The 17500-nt window shown below is 43.6% G+C and overlaps 1 protein-coding gene across 1 annotated transcript in view; it reads left to right on the top strand.

The window, feature by feature from the left end:
* The window catches only part of gpc5a (glypican 5a), a 270035-nt gene that overhangs the window by 83775 nt on the left and 168760 nt on the right, over nt 1-17500 (top strand). The window contains exons 3-6 of the mRNA XM_063212295.1: nt 8565-8725; nt 9632-9850; nt 10453-10536; nt 11358-11591. Coding sequence (XP_063068365.1) covers nt 8565-8725; nt 9632-9850; nt 10453-10536; nt 11358-11591 — 698 coding nt within the window. The remainder of the gene's footprint in view (nt 1-8564; nt 8726-9631; nt 9851-10452; nt 10537-11357; nt 11592-17500) is intronic.

Below are 17500 nucleotides of genomic sequence, written 5' to 3'. Positions count from 1 at the left end.
AAGCTCTATTTTTAAAAAGTAAATAAATGCCCCCTTGACCTCATCATAAGCCTGCCAACACACCCTTAGTATTAAAAAATAAAGTGGACTAATGTACCCCAATGGCAACTAAACACCGCCGCCCCCTCTCAGCTGTCTCCTTCTCAGCGCCCCCCTGTAGAGTGAGCCCCCATTGTGAAACACTAGTCTACACCATATAAAATATGGCATGTTTTCAGAGCAATGCAGGTGACAAGTTAGCAAAGAATGACCACTAATGAAGATTTACATACACACTCAGCATAGGATGCGATGCCAGCTTGCTGTGTAGAGTATGAATTGTCTACACAGCACTGCAATGTTTTGCTCATACACTTTTGTGTCAATTGACTGCATTGACATGAGTTGCGCGTCAGCAGAAATACAAAGAGTGCCTTGGGATGGGATACTTATGCAAACGTCTGCATTTGAAGACGTATACTGAATCACTGCTGCCATGAACTAACTTCACAAGTAATTGAAAGCGAAAGCCCAACTGGGAAACTCCAACTCCCATTGTCATTGTGACATAGAAATCCACAGCAGACAAGTGCACACCGCTCACAACAAAATTGCATTTATGCCTCACCCATGCAAGCGGGCAGCCCACAATGGCGCCCGAAAGGGAGCAGTGCTGCGGGACGGCACCATGCTCAGGGTACCTCAGTCATGGAGGAGGATGGGGGGGAGCACTGGTTAATTAAACCCCCACCAATCTGGCGGGTCGAGAGTCGAACCGACAACCTTTGGGCTACAAGTCTGATGCCCTAACCGCTTACTCATGACTGCCCTCTGCTTACCCATGAATCCCCTATGTAGCTATGCAGCTATGTAGCCATGCAGCCTCATCACTTGTTTATGAAACACTAATTTACAATGATCATAGAGGAAGATTAAGCATACAACACCTCGCAAGCTCTTTGATTTCCTGGAAAAAAATCAGATCATTGCGTTCTTTTACATGTTCTTACATAACAGTGATCCAGCTGTCTTTCGAATAAATAGCTACAGTGTTTCATGAACAGGGATTGTAACTGACTTGATTTTAAGCTGGTGTGTGCTTACTCACAGTCGGGTTTTGCTAGCATTATTTCACAGGAGATTATAGCTATGAATTATTATCCCCATAAACCCTGTTTAGGTGTGTTATGTAGTTGGGCTGCAACGATGAGTCAACTAATGGTGACTAATCAACAATAAAAATTGGTCGACAAGAATTTTCATTGTCGACTGATTGTTTAATTTAATTCAATGTTTTTTTTTACTTACTTTAATCATCTAAACTAAACTAAACTTTATTGAAACTTAAAATTGCACAGCACGTGTGCATTGGGCGTTGTATCTTGGAGTAAATAAGCTACTATTGTGATTTAAAGATCATTGTCAGCTGGGCAAATATTTTCACTTCCCTGCGCTTAGAGGCCGGGCAGGTTTGTCGGAGGTTGGAGAAAGTCTTTTTTTTTCGTGACTAATCGTGACTGGATCTATAGATTAGTCGACTATTAAAATAATTGTTAGTTGCAGCCCTAGTGTTGCATTGCCCCAGTAATACCTGAGTGGTGTTGGCACAGTGTTCTGGATGAACTGAGGAACGAACTCAGGAAAACTTTGGACATGAAAAGAGGATTTAAGTTACCTCGTTTCGCCTCATCCATCGCACCCTCATACCCTGACACACCGCTCGTCGTCTCGCACCCCTCTCCTCCACTCCTCCTCTCCTCCTCTCCTCCCACTCTCCTCCACTCCTCCTCTCCTCCTCTCCTCCACTCCTCCTCTCCTCCTCTCCTCCCACTCTCCTCCTCTCCTCCTCCTTTCTCTCCTTGGCCCACTGTACTCGTTTTTCAGCACCTCACACCACCACCACCACCAACCCACCCACCCACCCACCATGTCTCTCTCTCTCTCCTCCTCATCCCTCACCCACGCCACAACCCATGACGGGCACATGATGCAGGGAGGTGTGTGTGTGTGTGTGTGTGTGTGTGTGTGTGTGTGTGTGTGTGTGTGTGTGTGTGTGTGTGTGTGAGTGTGGGAGGTCAGCTCTCGGCCAAGGAAGCCAAAAGGGGTAAATATTTCTCCGTCTCGGCAGTTCAGAGTGACCTTTTGCCGCCAAGCTGGCTTTTCTTTTGCTCTTAAGCCTGAGCCATGTTTTTTAACAAACTCTTTTTATCCTCCTCCCAAGAAGTTCCCTCCAAAAAAGAAGGAAAAAAAACACACACACACACACACACACACACACACACACACACACACACACACACACACACACACACACACACACACACACACACACACACACACACACACACACACACACACACACACACACACACACACACACTGCTCTGGTAGGCAGCAGGTCTGCTTGGGCTGGTGTGATAAGTCCGTGCCCATATAACGGCTCTCGTGGGCATGACCGTTTGAACTACTTTCCTGTCTGTCTGTCTCTCTGTCTCCTTTAGAGCTGCTTCGTTGCTGGCTTACTGTATGAGGTGACCCAGTTTGGTAGTTAAAAAAGACACAAACTGAGCTAAGGGTCTACTGTCCTCTCTGACTGTTATTTTTACACATCAAAGATGAATTTTTGGCTTTTGAGGTAATTGGGTGGGAATGTGGGGTAATTTGTATCTGCTTTGTTACAATTTCAGGTGCCATACACAGCATGGCTTACCTTTCCTTAATCACAATTTTATCTGAATGACCCTGTCAGTCATCCCTGAAAGTCATTTTGTTCTGGATACTACAAATAAAGGCAGAAAATTACTTCCATAAATATGTACCCATCTCCCATCACAGGATTAATTTAACATTAAGCCTCATGAAACTTTTTTTTAGTTATTTCCAGTGATGTCCTTCACATGCTTCAAGTTTTGGCAAAGGACGCGCTCAACTTCTTGGAAAAATGAAAGTCTTTGGATGCGCAATAAAATGTATCAACTTAAGGAAAATCCGCACTCACAAACTGCGTCTCATTATTTATTTATATTACCTAATACCACCATGTCCAAAAAGCAAACGCGTTTCGGCTATCAAGCCTTCATCAGTGCGTGGTGACATGCTTCAATCCATTGTTTATTAATGGCATACGTAGCTAAATGAGACATTGGCTGTGTTTACATGAGACATTTAATTCAGAATTAATAATTCAGAATTAAATAGTTCCGTCGAGTTTACTTTCATCTTTCCTTTAATTCCGAATTAGTCGTTGTTTACATGACGTTTCCAAAGCGGAATTAAGCTTCATTCAGAAATAAATGGAGTTAATTCCGTAGCCAGGGATCTAATTAAATGTGAATGACAGAGTACACTGTTGCTTGCACTGTAATCTGTGATACAGTAGTGAACATTTCACAGTTAAAGTTGCACGTCCTCGCATTTTATCCAGGGGGTCCCATGGGATTTCCATGGGACTGATTCGCTGCCATACATAACAGGTTTCTTTAGTGTAACATAGGCCTTTCTCGATGAGAGTGTCAACTGAAAAACCTAGATGTGAAAATATATGGCCATGGCGCGTATTTAATATCCCAGCCCATAAACCTTTTTACAGGTCTTTACCACACACTTATGATACAGGGACTGGGTGAACCAGGAAAAAAAGAAACTTTTTTCTCTCCTCTTTTTCGGAATAAGCCGTCTGTTGCTTATCCTCAGGTACCTCCGCAGTCGCAGTCTCGTAAAGAACCCCGTTGGATATTGCTTAGTCGGCATGTCGTGATCCCACCACAGACAAAAGCAGGGGCGACAGGAAATTGTGCTTCCCGCGGATAGCCCGCAGCGACGTGGCGCATGTACATTATGCCATCCAGGCTCCCCACCAGATACAATCATAATTCCGTTTTTTTAAAAATGCTGAATTCCGCAGCTGGATTCGTTCAGGGGTGCCTGTACTGCTTGTCTGCCTGCTGTGCGTATTGTTTGGCGTGCCTTTGTACAGTTACAGCGGAGCTGGACTGGCCATCTGGCATAGCGGGCATTTCCCGGTGGCACAGTTCTGCGCCGCAAAATTATGACGGGCCCTTTTAACCCATTTTAGCCTGGACCGACATATATGCTGCATTCAGGTTCTTGAGATTTCAGTTTTTTATTAAAAAATGTGGGTATGTCAGAGCTGAATGAATACATTCTAATGTACAATTAGGGTCCTGGATTTTAAATGCAACTGATTTCGTGTTTTTATGTGCTTCGGAGGCTGAGATATTTAGGTTTTAATAGGCAAAGGGCACCCTTTCCCAAAAAGGACTTGGGCTAAAATGGGTTAAGCCAGAAGTGCCCGGGCCCTATTTCTCCCCCAGTGCAGCCCTTGCCGGGTAGTCCCTCTCATCACCTATTACCCTCTCTACTCCAGACAAGTAAATTATGACGTTGGCATGGCCAGGATGTTCCATACGGTGCTAATGACTACAGTGATTCCTTGGGGACGGGAGTTTCTTAATTAAGTGGCTCTTTTCTGAGGAGCTGCTATATTAATTGTGGAAAAGAATTCACATTATTATAAATCAAAGTTTATAAAAAATAGCATAGCCAGCCTAATTTTATTTTAGTGTTTAGTGTTTTGACAGCCCTCTTGAGATGAGAAGAACGTGTAATGAAGCTGTATGCTTTACAGTAGGCCAGGACCGTATTAAGCCAACATGGGCACTATGCCTCACTGGTGCCCCCTTTAGAAACATTATTTGGTAAGTTTGTATCTTGTGGTGCCCCTGGGCACTGTGCCGCTGGCCCTTATGGATAGTCTGGCCCTACAGTAGGCGTACATGTGTAAAGTAGTACTCAGGGAAACTTTGGACTGAACATACACTGCCATTATATTCGAAACTTACTGCTACTGCATAAATATTTGTCTACTTTGCTTTGTCTGTGTCCTGCCACCCACTGTCTTAACTATTCTAATTACGGTACACACCAAAGATTTTCCTCTAGGTTCAAGCGTCTCTGTTGACGTATTATGGGACAATGTAGAGCAGGGGTGGGCAATTATTTTGGCCTAAGGGTCACATTGGGTTTAGTATAGTGACCAACGGGCTGCAGATGTCTTTCATACTTGCATACTTGTATGTGAATAGTGATAACAATGATAAATACTAATAAATACATTATGTATGCCATAACTCCATTTTTGCTTAACATTCCTGCACGATGAAATGAATTTGGATGAATATTAGTAGCTTATAAACTTGGTTGACTTTAATCTGCCACATCACCCTGTTTTGGGTAGCCAATTCAATGTTAAATGAGTATATCACTTTGGATTTAAATTAAATGTTGTCTTCCAAGTTAAAGGTTTGTGTGTCACGTATGAAATGGCTCAGAGAGTCGCATGTTGCCCCTGGGCCTGAGTGTGCCCTCCTCTGATGTAGAGTGTAGAGCAGGGATGTCAAACTCAGGCCCGGGGGCCAAATTTGGCCCGCGGAGCCATTTTATTTGGCCCGCCAGATCATTTCAAATGTGTATTACAGTTGGCCCACATACACCATAACTGTATAGATTATTAAGATTTGAACATGAAAAATTGTATATCACAGGAATATGAGTGGGCCACACAAACGCAACAGAATGTGCAGAAACGTTTGAACTATGATGGGAATCTGTTTAGACATTCATTTAAACATAAGCAATTTTAGACCATTTTTGTAAAAAAAAAAAAATGAGTTTGGCCCGCGAATTCGCTCCAGATTTTGATTTTGGCCCTCGGTCCATTTGAGTTTGACACCCCTGGTGTAGACTGTGGGAATGTTCAGCTGGGAGTGCTGCTGGTGTTGCTCCTCTTTGTGTTCAGTCATCATGACCTGTGTGCTGTGCTGTGTGTGACACTACTGCTAATATTTGTTAAGGCCTGGTGGTTACCACACACACACACACACACACACACACACACACACACACACACACACACACACACACACACACACACACACACACACACACACACACACACACACACACACACACACACACACACAGAGACACAGACACACACACACACATTCTCTCTCTCTCTCTCTCTCTCTCTCTCTCTCTCTCTCTCTCTCTCTCTCTCTCTCTCTCTCTCTCTCTCTCTCTCTCTCCCTTCATCCCCTCACACACACACACACACACACACACACACACACACACACACACACACACACACACACACACACACACACACACACACACACACACACACACACACACACACACACACACACACACTTCCACTCCCACACACTGGAAAAGGGCAGCCCTCTTAGTTGTGCTAACTATTGACCTTTCGAAGCCTCCATATTGTGTTAGTCTGTGTGCGTTGACTTTGGCAGCCATGTCCGTAACATAACTAATGATCCCTAATACGATGCTTGTTATGATCACCTCAGCAGCATCTGATATGGCATTTGACTCATGTCGAAAGCCCAGCGCTGCCAGTGGGCACAGTGAGAGCACTGTGTCGAGGATAAGGGGTCTTTTGTACTGTAAGGGACGCGTTATGCTGTGACATGTACCGGCACCTTTTACGGACAGATATCAAAGGCCACTCATTCAGCTTGCCGTTTGTGCACCTTTGTGAAGTTATTATTAGCAGAGGGTTCAGTGTCAGATCTGAAAAAATAAGGCTCCGTGTAGCGCGTGGGTCTTTTATTTGAGGAAAAAATATGCTGCCCATCAATTAATCGTAAGACGATATATAACGTCAGTCAACTAACAAATTATTTTTGTGGTTAATGAATTAATTTTGCCTGTTTGTGGTTTGCATGCTGTAGCCGCTGCCGCAAAGCAAAACCAGTGCTGTAAGTAGGTTGTATGTGGAGTGAGGGGATGGTGGGGGCCTAGATAGAGGAGACTGCAGGCAAGGCCTTTCCTGCCTTATAACAGTCCTGCTATTGAGTATCTCTTAAAGCCATATGCAAGACTTGGTAAGTCCCTATAAAGCATGTGTACTACTTAACTCTCATCCAGTCTCTCTTTCTCTTTCTCTTTCTCTTTCTCTCTCTCTCTCTCTCTCTCTCTCTCTCTCTCTCTCTCTCTCTCTCTCTCTCTCTCTCTTCTTCTTCTCTCTCTCTCTCTCTCTCTCTCTCTCTCTCTCTCTCTCTCTCTCTCTCTGTTGGGTATTTCATGAAGCTGTGCTGCCACTTCTAGAACATCTTTGAGCTGTCTGACTCTGTGTGGGAGCGATAGAGAAACTCTGTGTGTGTATGAGGAGTGTGCTGCAGGCAGTTCCTGGAGGGGCCTCACACACATCTCTCTCTCTCTCTCTCTCTCTCTCTCTCTCTCTCTCTCTCTCTCTCTCTCTCTCTCTCTCTCTCTCTCTCTCTCTCTCCCTCTCTCTCCCTCTGTCTCTCTCTCTCTCTCTCTCTCTCTCACACACACACACACACACACACACACACACACACACACACACACACACACACACACACACACACACACACACCCATGCACCTCTCTCTCTCTGTCTGACATACACGTTGCGTTGCCTTCACCACAGCTCTCCTCCTGTGCTCTGCTCTTCTCTCCTCCAGGGGACCCCACTGTGCTCTGCTCTTCTCTCCTCCAGGGGACCTGCTCAGCATGCTCCTTCCTCCCAGCATCTCATCTCCCACTGACTTTCATCTGCACTTATTCTCTCTCTCTTTCTCTCTTTCTCTCTTTCTCTCTCGCTCTCTCTCTCTCTCTCTCTCCGACTCTCTCTCTCTCTTTCTTTCTCTCTCTCTCTCTCTCTCTCTCTCTCTCTCTCTCTCTCTCTCTCTCTCTCTCTCTCTCTCTCTCTCTCTCTCTCTCTCTCGACTAATACGTGTGTTGACCCATGATGGCTAGAGTGTTGACCCTGGAGGATTCCCTGAAGAAGCATTGAGGGGGCGTCAGACTTTTGTCTGCAGGGGAGTGCGAAAGGTCGATGGGAAATAGAATACTACGAATCCATTTGATATACTTTCAATTGATCACATGGATGGTGTACACTCCATTTTGTCTTGGAAATCTTTTGTTTTTGAGTTTTTCCCCAATTTCAGCTGCTCTACTGTACTATTGTTTTTGCTCTTGCTCGCTTGTTTTTTGTTTTGTTCGCTATAGCTATAGTTTTTTTTTCTGTGTCTCTGTTCATGTCCCTTTCTGTCTTTGCTTCTGCCTGTCGAAATGTATTTATACAATAAGTGTCTTTATTTTAGCTCTCCACATAATTCTGATCATTAAAAGGGGTATGCCACTATTTTGGGGCTTAATACAGTTAAAATCGTTGGCTGGGGGTTATAAAGGTGGTAAAGTGTCTTATTTTGTGATAGTGGAGTGACTGTCACTCACTACGTTTAACTGACTTTAATTCTGAATAAAGGTTAATAAGAATCTGTGGTATTGGATCAGTATTATAAAAAAGTATTCAAATTTGATCCTTCGTTTAAGATACAGTTCACAGTACACAGAAAAGCAGCATATAGTACTAAGTGTACTGTATGCGTAAGGGTATTGAAAACTTATCTACCACAACTGTCTTTACTGAACAATAAGTGTCTGCAAACAAATATGATATTGGCTGATTGATACCAATGCTGTCTTGTTTTCCTCTCTCCCAGACACCTTTGAAAATGTGATGGTGCAGGCGGAGAACTACACCGTGTCGTCGCTGCTCCACACGTATCGGGACGTGGCCGTGGAGGCCTCAGAAGCCGTGCAGGAGCTCTTCACTGACGTCAGCCTGTTCGTCCTGGGCTCCGAGACCAGCGTGGATGAACTGGTACACCGCTTCTGCTTTTAATTTTTTTTTAAAATAATGTTTTTTTCATTTGCATTTTTCGTCAGACAGCATATAGTATATTTTGAATATTGACATCACAGAAAATGGAACAATCATATACCTATTCAGGTCTTTGTACCTTTAAATAAGAGTACTTGTAAGAGAAGCAACACCGAAAAAACACACACAAAAACAACACGAGCGAATCAGAACAAACGACCAAAACAAAAAACATACAAAAAAGCCGCTACAAACTTAAAAAAAACAAAAAAACAAGTACATATAGACAGACAAGCTGTTTTTATTATGACTACATGTTTCATTAATATTGCCGTTTTTGTTGTTCTAAAAGCCCTTGTAGGGATGGGCATTGGAAATTAGCTCTGGCTACAAATGCTATGATGCTTACATCCTGTTACACAACCTACATACTATGTATATGTAGGGTGCGATTTGTCAGATTACCTGAAGGAGGGACATGTTTCAGATTTTAAGCAATATTAATGGTTGTTAAACTTTGATTAAAATCATGTCGAAAAAGTGGCGATATCAAAACCAGAAACCCCCCCTACAAATCGCACCTGATGCTACTGTATGTATGTCTCCTTACTCAAAGAAACTGGATTAAACTAACCATTCTAAAGTTTAGTTTAGTTTAGTTTATTTTGTTTAGTTCAGCAGGGACCATGCACAATAGACATTGTTTACAGAAGTAAAAAGATGGCTTGTGCCAGATTATAGCTATATAGCTAATTTCCATCTGCAGTCCCTGGACAGGTAAAACAAAAATTAAAATGCAGTACATGAACAAATAAGCACATCCATAGGCCATGGGTTCATAGCCCCAAACAACACATACACACACACCCACACACAAGGCTAAACAAGGCTAATTCTCCACTTCAGGTGCAGCGCTTCTTCGACGCCCTCTTCCCCCTCGTCTATGACCGGCTCATCAACCCTGGACTGGCGCCCATCTCTCCGGCCTACGCCGAGTGCGCCCGCTCCGCCCGCCGCAGCCTGACGTCCCCATTCGGCACTGCCCCCGCCCAGCTGGCCGCGCAGGTGTCCCGAGCCGCGGTGCCCACCCGCGTCTTCCTCCAGGCGCTACACCTGGGCGTAGAGGTGATCAACACACAAACACAAACAAACAAAACACAAACAAAAGCAAAAACAAAAACAAAGATGCACCCAACAACACCCATTCCCTGCCTACCCAATACACCCTACAAAAGATTTATTACATTTACGCATACACATCTATGTACACTACTGCAGTGGTTCTCAACTGGAACAGTCTTGGGACCCATCATTTTCCTCTCTCATTCGGTCGCGACCCAAATTTTTTAGCATTCAAGTCAATTCAATGCAATTCTCAAAATATAGCCATAATAGGCCTGTGTAATAACATTATTATTATTGTTTCTTATTTATTTATTACAAATGATAGGCTTTATTTTTATTATACATTTATTTGATATCTATTTATTTATTTATTTATTGTTTTGTTTTTTTACTTTTGCTTCCTTTTTTACACCACGGCTCCGCGACCCACCCATGACCCCTCCGTCGCGACCCACCAGTTGAGAAACACTCCTGACAACACACATGCTGACAAGACACACACAAACAAAAACACTACAACAAAGCAAAAATAAACCCAATACCCATTCCCTACCTACCAAACATGAAACCTCTTTTCTTCTTTTTCCTCTTTCTCTCTGTAGGTGATCAACACCACGGACCACTTGCAGCTGAGTCGTGAGTGCAAGCGGGGCCTGCTGAAGATGAACTACTGCCCCCACTGCCAGGTAGGGGGCGCCGTGCTGGGCGATCATGTGGGAAAGAACATAATAACACTTGAAGAGTTCAGATGCAAAACCCCCTAAGTGCCTTTTCAGAAAATAATCTTAATTAATTTTTATTTAATACAAAGCTATCAAAATTGCACATTTTTTAAATTTTATTTATGTAATATAACTATTTATATGTATTATCAAGTACATAAATGTAAACTAAACCAACAACGGGGTTCCTTAAAAATATAGAAGTTCAGGTCTTCAGAAATGGAGTTAGGGGTTTTTGCATCTGAACTCTTCACTTTATTTTAGACTTACATCTATTAGCACTAATACATACAATGTGCCTGTATACTATAAGTAACTTGTGCGGCATGTATTAAGCAAAATCAATCATTTTTTAGGCATGCGTTGGCAAATGTCTTGTTCGTGCACAATAAGGGATTTATTACCAATTTGACCTTAGTAAGGACCTAGTAGGCCTTAGCTTTTGCTTAGTCCATGCCTTACAAGTTACTTATGCAGGCATTAACATTGTATGTATTAGTGCTAATAGATGTACTGTAACAATAAAATAAAGTGTTACCAAGAAAAAATATATGTCAAGATATTGATTACTTTATATCACGATTATATCACGATTGTTCATCACGATAACAATATATATATACACCACAATTATGTAAGTTTTCAGTTATTCTCTTTCTTTCTCTTAACCGTGTTGTGTTGCAAAACCATATTTCTTCAAAATTAATCTTTTTATTTTTTACCAGCCCCCCAAAATGTCTGTGCATGCAACTGAAAGAAAGTATCTTTTCTTTTTTCACTTCCAGGGTCTGACGCGCAGCCGTCCCTGCATGGGCTACTGCCTGAACGTGCTGCGTGGCTGCCTGGCCAGCCTGGCCGAGGTGGACGCCCACTGGCTGGAGTTTGTGCGCTCCTTGGAGGAGCTGTCGGGCCGCATGAGCGGGCCACAGGACCTGGAGCAGGTGCTGCTAGGGGCCCACGGCCTGGTGCAGGAGGCCGTCGCACACGCCCAGAAGAACGGCCCCCGCCTCTCCGCACAGGTGAGCCGAGCGAGCAAGCGTCTGGCACTCATTACATTACATTATATTACATTACATTACATTACATTTGGCAGACGCTTTATAACCAGGTGAGCTGAGCGAGCGGCTGTTACTTGGAAATGTCTTGTGTGTGTGTGTGTGTGTGTGTGTGTGTGTGTGTGTGTGTGTTGGGTTTTGTGTACTGATGTTTTTTTTTTAGAGATATTAGATTAGAGGTTTTGGGCTTTTTATGGCTTTATTTAGGACAGGACATTGAGGGAGTGTCTGTCACTTAAGTGTAAAGAAAAACAAATGTATTTACCATTTTTAATATGTTTCTTTGTTGGTGAAATAGACACTGTGCAGGATTTCTTTACACTTAAATGACAATTCCACTGGGCACCTGTCCGACTGTATGCCTCTCCGCACAGGTGAGCGCCTGTCACATTGACACTAAATAGAGGGGACACACAGGAGAGCGAGCGGCTGTCTGTCACTCTGAAGTGTTTTGTGGGTGTGTATGTTTGTGTACTGACGTTTTTTTATGATATGTTTTTGGAGGTTTTTTTATGCCTTTATTTAGGACAGGACAGTGAGGCATGTGTGACAGGAATGAGGTGAGCTAGCGTCCGGCGCTGAAGTAGAAACAAATCCTGCACACTTGTCCATTCCACCAACAAAGAAACATATTAAAAATGGTAAATACATTCATACATACATACATACATACATACATACAACAAACCCTAATACTTTAAAACTTCAATAATAAAAATTTCTTTCTGGACAGTGTGCAGGATTTCTTTAGACTTAAATGACAATCCCACTGGGATAATATCCTAGCCACCTGTCCAACTACAGAGGTGTGCAAAAGCGTCATTTTTGAGCATCTGTCACTTGGAAGTGTTTTGTGGGTGTGTATGTTTGCGTACTGATGGTTTTTTTTTAAAAGATATATGTTTTTGGGCTTTTTATGCCTTTACTGAGGACAGGACAGGACAGTGAGAGGGTGTGACATGAAATGAGTGGGATAGCGAGAGGGGGATGATTGGCAAATTGAATACGCCTATTGATTGGAATGGAGCCCGGGTCGCCGACGTATTGGTGCGACGTCAAAGCTTATTGAGCCGACGCACCCCACGTGTGCTGATTGAGTTTTTATGGCTGACAGAAGAGTGTGAATCTGTGCCGTGTACCTATCTGTGCCAAATTAACATGTAAACGTACAGTATATTCTGCAGAACTTAAGGTTTTTCAATTATTTTTCTTGAAGAAAAACAGCTTTAGCCCAAAAGCATCTTCAGTTTTTTTGGGTCATAGTTCATTCTTGTTCATGGTAAAACTTGGAGATCCTATAGACTGGGTGCCTACTGTCTACAGCCCACGACGCTAGATGACACACTTTTTTTTTACTAGCAATTTTACTGTAAAATTCTGTTGGTTTAAAAAAGAGAGATAGAGGAAAAATGAATAAGAAGAAACATTTTTAACCCACGTAGCACATTAGTCTTGGTTGTGGCATTTATCTGCAGTGAGGTGGAATGGATAATGGGGCTTCTGTATTCTCTTTGACCCTACCCCAGCTCATTTCTTTAGTCCCACTGGTTGCTGTTAAAAAAGCCTGGTTTCATAAACCAGTTTCAAATGCCAGCATGGAGAGAGCAATATATTACAGTTTTTCTCAATTGGTTTTGTACATTTCTCGAATCTTACTCGCATTTTGCAAAACATCACATTCATTTCCAAAAAAGATTTAACAAGTGGCAAAACACCATGGATGATCTGCAAAACCCAGTTTCTTGCTCAAAACCCTTTGCCAATCTCTCAAAACCAGGCTTTTGTGTCTGTGAATGTGTCAGAGCCATCAAAATGTTATGTCACTGTGTAAATGTTTTGGGGAGTGAGATCTTTCATGGATTATCATAACAAAGCATTTTGCAGAACACGACAAAATCAATTGATAATGTACAAAAACACTGAGAATTGTACACAACCATTTGCATGGTGATGAAAGCATTTGCTAAATGCTGAAAACTACGAGAAACGTATTTTACCATATGCACAGGTAACAGCAGGAAGTCACAATTGAACAAGAAGTTTTGAGAATGATTATTCTGTTGTGAGAAATGTACAAAACCAATTGAGAAAAACTGTAAGTTGCTCACCTGATGTGTTCTCACTCTTAAACCTCTCAACCCTAGACCGTAGGGCTGGACTGGTAATCTGGCATACAGGGCATTTTCCCGGTGGGCAGAACGTCCTCAGGGGCCGATTCTGATGTTGTTTTTTTTGTTGTTTTCCTGTTACCCACAATTTGAGGGCCAGGGCCATTGTTCCATCGTCAATATAGACAGTGGATTCAGCCAGTGAAGATGTAATATCAAAGCGACCTATGTATGTGTTGGGGACAGGTCTATGCCAAAAATGCCCGGGTCGTTTTTCAGTCCCAGACAGTGCAGCCCTGCTAGATCCCGACATGCCGGCACATCGGTAACCCCAAAACAAGATCTGAAGAGTTCAGATGCAAAACCCCCTAAGTGCCTTTTCAGAAAATAATCTTAATTCATTTTTATTTAATACAAAGCTATCAAAAGTGCATTATTTTTTATTTTATTTATGTAAAATAACTATTTATATGTATTATCTAGTACATGAATGTAAACCAAACCAACAACAGGGTTCTCTAAAAATATAGAAGTGCAGGTCTTCAGAAATGGAGTTAGGGGGTTTTGCATCTGAACTCTTCATCTGTTTTATGAGCTACTGTACTGCCAAATCTGTTAAAACTCAACTCGAGCAACGAGAAACGGCGATGTGGAAATGTTTGGAATATTAGCCCTCAGGGAGAGGGTTGGGTTGGGTTTTCTACTCTGGAGCGGCTGGACTGGGCTTCTCTACTGGGCAATACAAGGGTGTGATTTAACAGCCAACCATACTCGGTCTGTCACGGGCAACTTACACCTTGTGAGACATTCAACTCCATCATTACCTGACCCAGTGGCTCTTTCCAAAGTGATTGTGGTTTGCGTTCGTTCGTGACACCCATGACCCCAAAAACCAAACGCAGAGGGAGCTTTCCAGACCTCTGTGGACAGGCAGTAAAATATCCGGAGAGAGAGAGAGAGAGAGAGAGAGAGAGAGAGAGAGAGAGAGAGAGAGAGAAAGAGAGAAAGAGAGAGAGAGAGAGACTGGGTGAGGCAGTGAAAGCTCGAGAGAGAGAGAGAGAGAGAGAGAGAGAGAGAGAGAGAGAGAGAGAGAGAGAGAGAGAGAGAGAGAGAGAGAGAGATGTCTCTGAGAGAGGTAGAGCGAGAGAGAGAGAGAGAGAGAGAGAGAGAGAGAGAGAAGGGGAGGAAGGCAGTTGGGCCAAAACAGTTGTTTGGCTGCTTTGCTGCCCCCTCAGTGTTGTGTTGATGAACTTTGCAAGTCTGCAGACACACACACACACACACGCGCGCACACACGCACGCACGCACGCACACACACACACACACACACACACACACACACACACACACACACACACACACACATCTAGCAGTACTGCCTGACAGCACACATACTGACAAGACACACAAAAAAATACAATAGCAAAACAAAAATACTCCCAACAACACCCATTCCCTACCTACTCAGTACACATACATGCACAATGTGCATGAACGTGTATGTATGAATAGAGGCACAAATACATAAACCCACACAGGCCCACACAGTGCTTTTGCAACCAACCCAGCAGAAGGTTTCACACCGTATCGCCAACTGCCAAGTGACACTCACTCCCCCCCCCACAATAACAGACCAAACATGAACTCTCTGCTCTCTCCGCCCTCTCTCTCTCTCTCTCTTGTGCTGTCTCTCTCCACCCAGGGCCGGCCTGGGGTCGGAAAGTCTCCCGGGCATTTGTTCCCCATAGGCCAGCCCTTTGCAGGGACCCCTGCTTTTCCACAGTAATACCAGAGAGAGTAGAGAGAGAGAGGTTCCATCGGCCCATTTAATGTGATATGGATCCCCCCGGGTCTGAAATAAATAAAAAATTGAATTGAATTTTTATTAACTTCTAACACAGTGAACTTATCTGATGTCACTATGCTCTTCTGGGCTATTGTTCTCGGACAGACAAATCTGTTTCAATCTCTGAAGAATCTAAAAGTTCTGGGAAGAACGTTTGGGTTCCTGGGTTCTATGAGGAGTCTTTAAAAAAACACCTCTGGGGAGCCTTAAAAAAACACCTTCCTCTGAAACTTGTAGGTTTCAGGGGGTTCCTCCACTGTGGCAAATTGAAGTTTCTAACACATATTTCCCTCTTAAATTGTTCTACATGGGGTGATGATGGCCTATTCTATGGGAGTATTATGACACGCCCCTTTAGGCAGACCGGAACCTGGGCATGTTAGGTGCCCATAGCAACCTATAACATTGGCATATCTTATGATTCGATCAGCCCACTGTCTAATATGATAGGCCAATGGGTGGCCGCCGTATCTAAATAGAGGGCCGGTCCCTACAGGGGAAAAAAAGTAAACAAACATAAAAACAAACAAAAAACAACAACAGCATATCGGCCCCTGAAGACTGTCACCCCACCGGGGAAAATGCCCTGTATGCCGGATTTCTAGTCCAGCCCGCCCCTGGGGTCTACGGCTGATAGCAGAGATTCTTTAAGTATAGAGATATGCCAATGTAATAGGTTGCTATGGGCACCTAACATGACCAGGTTCCGGTCTGCCTAAAGGGCCGTGTCATAATACTCCTAGCATTGAATAGAACAGTCCTCAGGTCTGCCTAGGTCTGCCTAAAGGGGGATTTCCCCCCTCAACCTTGCAATAATAGAACCCGGAAACAATGGGCCAATGGAACCTCTCTCTCTCTACTCTCTCTGGTAGGGTCTAGGGCTGATAGGTTTAAGAGTGAGAAACATCAGAACCAAAAACATGAACTCTCTGTCCTCCCCTTCAATCTTTCCTCTTTCTTTCTCTCTTTTGCTGTCTCTCTCCACCTCACACCGTCTTACAAGGCGGTTGGTCCGGGCCGCATTCCCGATATGCACCCCACCATTTCCACAAACTCTGGCTGTTTTTGAGTCCACTGCGGCGTCTGTGGCCAGGCCAGAGAGCACTGGAATGCACATGCAGTGTGGAGCTGTGTGTGTGTGTGTGTGTGGGGCCTGTGTAAAGTGGCTTAAAATCGCACATGCCACACTGCTGGGCCAGAGTATAGCACGCATGCACACACTCCCAAAGCTACATCCCCCTCCATCACATAGTGATCCTGATGATTAGCTCATTCGTTCAACAATATTTCTGTCCTCAGCTGGTTGCCCGTGTGTAGTTTGGTGAAAAACAGCCAGTAGCCAGGTTATCTTAATTCCCCCCAAGGGATCTATAGCTACTTTATTCCAGGGGTTCCCAAACTTTACCATGACCAGTGGTGTAGTCTACGTAGAACGCAGGTATACGGAGTATACCCACTTCTAAATTTCAGGGGCTTCAGTATACCCACTTAGAATTGATTGATCCATTATTTAGAATAGCATAAATATATACAGTATACCCACTTCAAAAAATGCTCGAATATACAGTATACCCACTTCAAAAAAGTAGACTACACCGCTGACCATGACCCATATTTTGCTATATTTTTCCTGTCAACCTGCTGTTTCCCCTCGCGGCCCCTGGGGGTCCCCAGCCTTCACTTTGAAAACCACTGGGCCAGAGCATGGCATGCACACCAGGGCTTGACATTAACTTTATCGCTTGCCGGCCACTGTGGCTAGCAGTTTTCCCGAGTCACTAGCCATCCAGTTACTCTACTAGCCACAAATTTGATTTCTTTTTTTATCATGATGCTGTACCTCTAACCTCAGAAGATGAGGTGCTTAAAGCAAGAAGATGCGTGCATGGGTTTCTACATGGAAATACAACAATAAAATT

The sequence above is a fragment of the Engraulis encrasicolus genome, chromosome 12 (genome assembly GCF_034702125.1).
Source record: "Engraulis encrasicolus isolate BLACKSEA-1 chromosome 12, IST_EnEncr_1.0, whole genome shotgun sequence".
NCBI lineage: Eukaryota > Metazoa > Chordata > Actinopteri > Clupeiformes > Engraulidae > Engraulis > Engraulis encrasicolus.
Note: the sequence above shows the minus strand (reverse complement) of the source record. Positions and strands in the feature narration are given on the sequence as shown.